At 43.6% G+C, this 9,058-nt stretch overlaps 1 protein-coding gene across 2 annotated transcripts in view; it reads left to right on the plus strand.

Annotated features, from left to right (window-relative positions):
• The window catches only part of LARS2 (leucyl-tRNA synthetase 2, mitochondrial), a 128,668-nt gene extending 124,743 nt beyond the window's left edge, over positions 1 to 3,925 (plus strand). For both annotated transcript variants that reach the window (XM_014960599.1, XM_014960591.1), the window contains one exon: positions 1,805 to 3,925. In XM_014960599.1, the coding sequence (XP_014816085.1) occupies positions 1,805 to 1,984 (180 nt within the window). In that variant the 3' untranslated portion in view covers positions 1,985 to 3,925. The remainder of the gene's footprint in view (positions 1 to 1,804) is intronic.
• The last annotated feature ends 5,133 nt before the right edge of the window (positions 3,926 to 9,058 follow it).

Consider the following 9,058-nt stretch of genomic DNA (forward strand, 5'->3'; position numbering starts at 1 on the left):
GAAGGTACACAGTGTCAGGTTGCCTGGGCTCCTCGACCTTTCTAGGAAAACACAACCATTTATTTACCATGTTGATTTAGACCGGTTGGCTTTTCTGTTGAGCACAGCACCAAATAGGCGAGCTGCTGCACATCTCCCCTTGCCAACATCCATCCACTGGGACGTATTAATTTGCATCACGGAGGACAGTGAATGACATTTTAACTAACCAGGCATGGTTTTCAACTGCAGGCTGTGTGTCCTAGCAGCGAGCTCACAGGCTCGCTTTATATTCTCCATTTGGATTTTACTGTTTTCTTTTTCTTGTGCAATATATTTCTTCCCTGAAGCGCTCTGCCAAAAAGAACTACTTGTATTTATTTTTCACAAAAAGCTTTAATAACTAACTCTTCTGTGTTTTCCAAGGAATTTACTTTGCACAAGGTACCATAAGTAAAGTTTAACACAGGCAGCCTGTTACAATACCACATTTTGGATGCATGTAGGAATAGTTAAAAGCCTACCTACATTATCACTGAAAATTAATGTCAAGTCTAGTGAAAAACCAGAAATTACTCATCCCAGCTGCATTTGAGATTTCATCTTGTTCCTTAAAAGTCTGTCCCAACTTCCTCAGAGAATTGCACAGATTATTTTATTTTAAATAAAAGGCAAACTAGGCACATGAAATAGGTTTCTCTCATTTGCCGTGTGTTGCACACCTGTATCTTGGATAAAATCCAGGGGAAAACCAAGCTATGTGCATTTCTATGTCCAAGCTGTATGAAGCAACATATGCTACTTTTAGATGATTGAAAACTCATTCCAATGATGTCCACAGGTCAAAGATCTGTACTACATGCAGCAAATTTTTATGCAAGTAATTTGATAGAACTGGATTTAAAAAAAATCAAATTATTTCACTTGCTAAATGTAGGATTGATGTTATTTTCGTTAATCCACTGAAAGTATTTTATATTCATCTGAAAGCTTTTGTAATAATGAATTTTATGCTAATTCCAGAAAGGTGCTCAGTAGAGCTCCATAGTCTCTGTCCATTACCTACTCTCACTGGATGACAAAAGACTTAAAAGACCATTTTATAAATTAAGATGATTCCCACTGAAGGCCTTACTCAATTTTACTTCCATGATTCTACCCTGCTGATGCAAAACCAGAATGTGAGCTGCTCTGAAAAACAGCCACGCACAGGAAAGCGTCACCTCATGAGTGGTTGTCATCTTTGTGGTCGGTGTTGGTTTAATGAGTCATCTGTTTAAGTAAGAATGCAGTGTTAAAGCCTATTTTTCTGAAAATGAGCAATGACGAAGCTTTCAAATATCTTTTCAGCCACAAATATTTTTATTTTAAAAAATCTTGCATTTGAATCTCTGTAAGGGATCACCTAATGTAGAGAACCCAAATTGCAGCCTAGAAGCATGTACAAACCAAGATTCCCACCTGACAAACCATTATGTTTACTTTCATTATTCAGCTTATGTAACTATCATGTTTTTAAAGTTAAAAGATTGCCGCGTTGCATAGTCACATGCTGCTCGCTGTCTTCGAAACTAAGACTTCTATGGCTACTTCAATTTTCCTTGAGCATCATCAGTCAGAATTTCATGCTCTTATTTTATGGTAGAGGGACAGGAAGTATGGAGAATTTTATCCTCTACTTGGAAAGTTTGGTTTTGGAGAAAAGAGAGTTTGATCCGCTTTCCCCCCTTTCTTATGTAACAAGATGGATTGGATTAAGGAACGGAAATTGTATAAATCGGTCTAGTAACCTCTGTTTTTTTGTGTTTTCATGTCTCTTTTTCAGATCAATAACAAAGCTTGCGGCAAAGTTTTAGTGCCTCAGCAGGCAGCGCGCAATTTTGAAGAAGTCCACGAGCTAGTTCTTCAAAGTGAACTTGGAGTCAAGCATCTCCAGGGACGAACCATTAAAAAGGCCTTTCTGTCTCCCAGAACTGCCCTTATCAACTTCTTAGTGCAAGAATAGCACTTTGCTGGGCTGTAAAAGGGAACTGGAATCTTTGGAGGCAAAACTGATTCAAAAATACCAATAATGGTGGTTTAAATCTCATGTAACAGTGGGGAAGAAATGTCATTAAAATCAGGCTGCTGCTAAATCTTCATTTCGGCGTGGAGAAATGCACGGAATTAAAGTTTCTTGCCGGGTCACAGCAAGGTGCTGTTTGTCCTGTTCTCTGGGAGGAGAATGAGAAGGAAGCACAGAAGAACAAAATGCTTGTAACAGAATGTAAATGATATAAAGTGCAGGGGTTTTTCGTTTCAGCCTCGGGAATATATCCTGTTGGAAAGTTGGCTTGACTAAATGCAGAAGCATAAATATGATTCCAGGACTAAACAAGTGCCCTGAGTACGTGCGACTCCAAATGTTAGGTGAGCTGCAGTCAGTCTTTGCTCCCTAGAGCTCATGTTTGGGTACCCTACCATTAACTAACATTTTAAGTTGTAAGAAAACGTTACTGCAGACTGTTAAATTAAAAAAGGATTTGTTTAGCGCTGGCCTTGGGCACAGCAGGTAGCCAGAATGGGGTGGATTGATAGATTTCACATACATTTCAGAGCCAAGCCAAGAAAAAGGTCAGATTATGATCCAAGCCCTGCTTTAGCCAGGATCCTCCTTCCTCGCTGGCATATTTTTGTTGGCTCATACATGAGAGGTTCAGATTCAGCAAAGTGCTGGCAGTTGTTTCTGCACAGAAGAGACTGGAAGGTAGCTCCTACACAGGAGCCATCTCAGAGACTTTCAGGGGGGATTCAAGAAAGAGTCAGCTGCCAGAGGGCAGCTGTGGGGGAGGCAGACAGCATGCTTTTTGCCTCTACTCCTAGTTCTTGGAGTGCCTAGATCATAAAACTTGAATCAACGTTCTTCCTTTTTTTTTTTTTCTCTTTTTCTGACGGGTTCATTAAGTGGAAATAGCCATCATGTTTCTAAAAATCAATCAGACTTTCATAAAACACAGCCATTCTCACGCCTCATTTCAACCATTTTATTTCTAGGCTGCATTGCTTGTTATATCCACATGGAAATGTTTATTGTATTTAGCAAATGCTTGAAAAAGGGTTTCCAAAGAGACAATTACAGGGTTCATTGTGTAAAAATGTCTTTTCTTTAACAGCCATTAAACTAAGTAGTCCAATAATCCAGCCATTTATGAGCCGTTCTGACAGTAAAGAAGTCAGCAATAAGAACCAGGCAAATAGAGAGGACTATTAACCCTCCAGCCCAGCAGTCACCCAGACTCTGTATGAGACCAAAAGGAAACCAACAAAAATCTCGCTTTTAACAGTAAATAAGTCCAACAGATGCTGAGCAGCTAGGATCAAGATGGATCCCATCGCAGTGTGAGTACCAGCTAAGCAATAACCATATTCATTTTGGTTTTATGCATTTTTGGTACCAAAAACCTGGCTGCATAGCAGAGATGCCAGGCTCAGCGAGCAGATTCAGCTCGACACATCCCTGCTTCTCCCAACAAAACTCTTCTGATTTTTGCTTCCTCCTGGAGCACACTTAGGCAGGCAGATTTTCTCTTCCTTGGACACAAGAATGACTATGGAACGGAAAATTTATAATGAAGATACGGTCTTTGCAGTTTTAAGACTCCAAAATTCTCAGCCACAAAGGAATGCATTCAGACATTCAAACACAGGCCTTTAGTTGGAGTTAAAATAATTTGAATTCCAGTGTCTGCTTGACATATATGTTGTTATAAATTCATAAAACTCCTGTTCAGAAGCCCCTAAAAGGACTGTGAAAGAGATCCTTTAAAGTAAAGTCTCTAGCACAGCACAGTCCTGCTTTTTTTTCCTGTACAAAAATTTTAACGCACCCCGTGGAAGCGTTTTAACCAAAGTGTTGCTTCGGGAGGAAGGTGACATGTTTGGTGTAAATAAAAACTTTTCAAATTTACAAGGCTGAAGAAAGATGTTGTAAGCCCAGCAGCCCTACGGTGCCTTTAAACAAAAGCTGCAGTCAGTGCAGGGCCGAGCAGCAGCCCACAGTGTTTATTGCTGTTAGCACCGGCGGGTATTTGCTCTGGCCGGAGGAAGTGAGTTGTAGATGTCACTCGGTGATTCAGGCAAAAATCAAAATAAGGAATGGACTTCCACAGGCTAAAAAAGGAAAAGTAGTGAATAGCAATGGCACAAAAAGCGTAAGTAAGTTGAAATTCAGTGTGGTCCAGAGGGTACAAAAAAAGTGGCGAGAAGATGAGCGAGGGAGATGATGCAGGAAGCCTGGCAGAGCCAGGTCAGTGGCTCTGGTCCCCTGGTCAGTGTGTGTTTGAAAGAGGCCAGAGGTGCCAGCTGTGGAGTCATGTGTTTGTCCTGACAGCTGCTGACATTTCTCATCAGGTCGACCTGCTCTGGGGCACAGTTGCCATTTGTCTTGAGGATAATTGCGACTCACAGGGTTGGCCTGTGCATGGATGGGACAGATACTGATACACAGGCTGTAACCTCTTACCAAGCCTTTTTAAAATAATTTATCTGGACGGGGCTTTGAGCAACCTGGTGTAGCGGGAGGTGTCCCTGCCCATGGCAGGGGGGTTGGAACTCCACGGTCTTTAAGGTTCCTTCCAACTCTAACCATTCTATGATAATCAAATTTATTTAACAGTTGTTACTTACGGCTCAGTACAGATGCATCTGTGTGCTGAAGGTGGCACAAAGCGTTGTCACAGGTTGTGTGCCCTTGAAGAGTTCAGTGGCTAAACAGTGTGGGAGTTTTAAATCTGGGCAGGGATACTTGAGGAGCAAGAAGGGAAGGTGCTGATGGGCAATGAATCAAATTGCGCTGTCCTTGTCACACACGTTAAAATGGATATGGTGCCACTGTCCTTATTGCACCAAGCCATGAGCCAAAGTTGTGGGAGATTCGCTAAATCCAGTGGGATAGACCCAGGATGAACTACTCCAAGAAATGGGTCCATGACACGGAAGGGGCATTCCTTGCATCCTCTGACTCAGTGATAACAGACTGGTCACTGATCCAGTCTGTATCAAGTTTCTATTTTAAATAATAGAAAATTTTAAAAATAATTACTGGTACACTTTCTACCCCTAAATCATTCATGTAACTGAATTTCCACAGTGTCCAGCCCTCAGCTGATCCTGGAAAAATAAAAATTGGCAAAGTCCTGAGAGGTCACCGAATACTTTTCTGATGCTGCTGATTTCATGCGAAGGATCTCAGATGCTGGGGAGATGGGGACAGTGTAACGTGACAGAGGAAACCACAGTGTAGAAAAAAGTGTTTTTAGGCGTGGGTGTTTTGTAGCCATCTCCAGTGACTGAGATGAGATGACACGGACACACCAACGCTGCTTTGCAGCCAGGCAGTAGGGCTTTTAACATCACGCTAAGGAAGAGTGTTGCAGCTTGGGTCACTAGCTAAGGAAGGTCTCCAGCCAGGTTGTCCCCCCTACACTTCAAACAAAAACCTGCACAAGGGCATTACTAAACAAGTGTGTATTTTTCCATGCCCTTCCCCTGAATCTCAAATGGAGATTTGGTGCAAATGAAATCTGTGCTCTCTCTCTCTCTCTGTGATTTACTGACTTACATAGCACCTCAGAACTGACATGGGGTTAACGATGGCTTTTTCTGATCTGACTTTGTAAAAGCCTGCTTGTTCTTGTGGAAGGAGACATTCCACAGACAATGCAGGTCATACAGCTCCTCTTCTTTGTCTCCCCTTCTTCAGTGTAAAACCTCACAGAAAGCTATTCCCCTTCTCTAAACTTTTTACAATCAACATGAACTAGAAAGAATGTTAATTAGCCCTTTGCTGGTTGTTCCTTCCTAGGGCAGTTTGCAGTATGTAAGATTTTTCTAAAAGCTTGGCTATAAATGAAGACAGGGAGAAATCACTGGCTTTTTTTTTTTCTAGTATTGCAATATTTGCTGCAGTTTACAGAGAGGGGAGTTGTTTTATTTATGTATATTTACCAACTTGGAACAGTATGTACGCTGCTTTTGCTGGATGCTTTTTCTGCTGCTTTATTTCTTTAGTTCCCTCCTGTTAGGATCTGAGGTAATTTTGTATTAAAGGAGTGTGCTGTAAGAGAAGTCTTGCATGGGAAGCCAGACCTATCATCAAAACTCAAGCGGTGAATATACTTACTAGCCCACTGATTTCTATCAGTCCAGGTAATGTCCACTTTTGACTTTTTAAATAATGTTGCTGGAACTACAGCCGTGTTATTTTTTTTTTATGAAAACAGGGTTTATGTCTCAAAGAAAGAGCGTGGAGCTGATCACAGTAGATCAGAGGCAGTTTTTAGCATTTCCCAGCCATAGCAAGAGAAGAGCTGAGCTGGAGCTTTATCTCTGCGCAGGACGGAACAGGATCAGAGCTCTCATCTGCAGCCCAGATGATAAAAGAGATCTTGCCTGACACGCGGAGGAAAGGTGGGATTTTTTTTCTCTTTCCTGATTAAAGCGACTTTTCCGGTACCGCAGAGCGTTCTGCAATTCCCCAACGGCATCTGTCCCAGGAGGCCCTGGCTCACACACCACCCTCGTGTCTTGCAGCACTTCTCTCAGGTCAGCCTTGGGTTGGACGGGTTCAGGTCTGGTTTTACCCCCGGAGAGTTGCATCTTCCATTTAAAAATTAGCTCTAGTGTTATGTGTAATCAGAAAGTTCGAACGGGTTTTCCTGGGTTTAGAAGTTGTTGAGGTCTCTGAATGGGAGTATTTTTGCCTGGGTGTAGCAGGGTGGCAGAGAGGAGACCTGATGGCTCTTGTCCTGTCCACCAGCCTTCTGTCAGCAGTGAGAGACTGGAAATTCGGCTGAGCTCAGGTGGATGCTTGTATTTACTGACAGGTGAACATGGCCCAAACCCAGGAGAGATTTTGATCACAGGAATATTACCAAAAGTACCCAGAGATACTGGCCAGGATATTTCCTTGGATGCTCATCTGCCTGGCCATGCCGATTTGTTCTCTGCTTCAGGCTGCCAGATTGCTCAGTCAGCAAAGGAACGTGCTTTGTAAAGGGTTGTCAAACATTGGAACAGCTGCCCAGGGAAGTGGTGGAGTCACCATCCCTGGGGGTATTTAAAAGACATGTAGAGGTGGTGCTGAGGGACCTGGTTTAGTGGTGGACTTGGCAGTGCTCAGTTAACAGTTGGACTTGATTATCTTAAAGGTCTTTTCCAACCTAAATGATCCTATGATTCCTATATAAATGGAAAAGGCTTAAGCATATTGACCTAAATATCCATATCCTTTCTGCCTTTACTTGTGACACTCAGCCTGGGACATTTGGGGCGTAAGAAGTTCTTTTATTTGAAGAGCCTGATCTTCTTCAGTGTAGCTCTAAGCAGAACACGTACATTTACACGAAGAGAAATGCCTGCCTTTGTGCTCGCCATCTTAGATGCAGCACGCTCTTGGGGCTGGTTGCAAGGGGAAGGCCCACACTCACATCTAAGGCTTTCAGCTTCCTTATATACCAGTAGTTTTTGACACGTGCCAAAACCAAGCATCAGAGGTCTGAGGTTCTCCCCGAACACCCACCTCCTGCTGCCAGAAGAGACACAGGAGCTGCCACACGTGGGGAGCTGCTCTCTGGTGGCTCTGCCCGGTGCCAACAAATACGCGGAGCGAAATACATACAGTCATAACAGCTGTAGGTGATCCTACACAGAGCACTGGGTCCAGTTCTGGGCTCCCCAGTTCAAGAAGGACAGGCAACTGCTGGCGATGGTACAGCAAAGGGCCACAAAGATGATGAGGGGCCTGGAGCATCTCCCTTACGAGGAGAAGCTGAGAGACTTGGGTCTTTTTAGTCTAGAGAAGACTGAGGGGGGATCTGATCAATGCTTATAAATATGTAAAGGGTGGGTGTCAAGAGGATGGGGCCAGTTTTCAGTGGTGCCTGGGGACAGGACAAGAAGAAATAGGCACAAACTTGAATATAAGAAGTTCCACCTAAACATGAGGAGGAACTTCTTTCCTGTGAGGGTGGCAGAGCCCTGGAAGAGGCTGCCCAGAGAGGTGGTGGAGTCTCTTTCTCTGGAGACATTCAGAACCCACCTGGACATGTTCCTGTGCAACCTGCTCTGGGTGGACCTGCTCTGGCAGGGGGTTTGGACTAGATGATCTCCAGAGGTCCCTTCCAACCCCATGTGATTCTGTGATCCAGGGTGCCAACAGGGAATAACAAACACGGGACACAAAACCCAGGCAGAGAAGACAGCGATTTAATAAGGGAGCATGACACATTGCTGGCACTGCTGGCTTTGTTTCTGATGAAGATTAAGAGAATTGGCATAACAGGAAATTGTTTTCTGCTGCAAAGGGAAATCAATTGTCTTTAAATACGCAGCAGCGTAATTAGTAAATCTCACTAATTGCTGCAAAATAGAAAGACGAGTGTGCGTTGCAGGGCTGGCTGAGCCAAGAAAGTTTTGGGGAAAAAAAAATTGTAGAAGCTTTTAGAAATGAATATTTTTCTTAAGTACGTGTCTGTCCCTGGAGATCCACGTGGCAGGATGAAATAGCAAGGGTGCCATAAAAATATATACTTCCCAATTTTCCCACGTGAAAGAGCAGTTCAAAACATCTGTTAGTCAGAGAGCTTCTCCTAGGACATGCATGGAAGGACGGGGTGGATGCATTGACCACATCTGGCAAGTCCACTCCAAGTCCACCAAGCCACGTGAGGCCGGTGATTGATGGCAGGATGTCCTCTGACCTGCGTCCAGCCGAGGATTACTAAAGGCCACATACGTTGGTTACACAGGTCACAGTGCCTTTTGTGTTAATGGGCTGATAAAGAGGCAGGGAAACGGAGCTGGAAAATTCTCCAGGGGAGTTCTTGTCCCCATAAAAAGGCTCTTTTTGGTAGAACGCAGAAAACAAACTATTCCATATTCTTTCAAGCAGGGGTAGGAAAACCACCAGGGCCACCGGCGTTATTTTGGCGCAACCCAGATGCCACCAAAAGCGAGTGTTTGGCCTGGTGGGCTGATGGTGAAGGGAGACCAGGGTCTCCACCACTGATGATGGCACCTGGAGGTACTGAAGAGAAGAAGG

Source organism: Calidris pugnax, unplaced genomic scaffold (genome assembly GCF_001431845.1).
Source record: "Calidris pugnax isolate Ruff unplaced genomic scaffold, ASM143184v1 scaffold62, whole genome shotgun sequence".
Classification (NCBI taxonomy): Eukaryota; Metazoa; Chordata; class Aves; order Charadriiformes; family Scolopacidae; genus Calidris; species Calidris pugnax.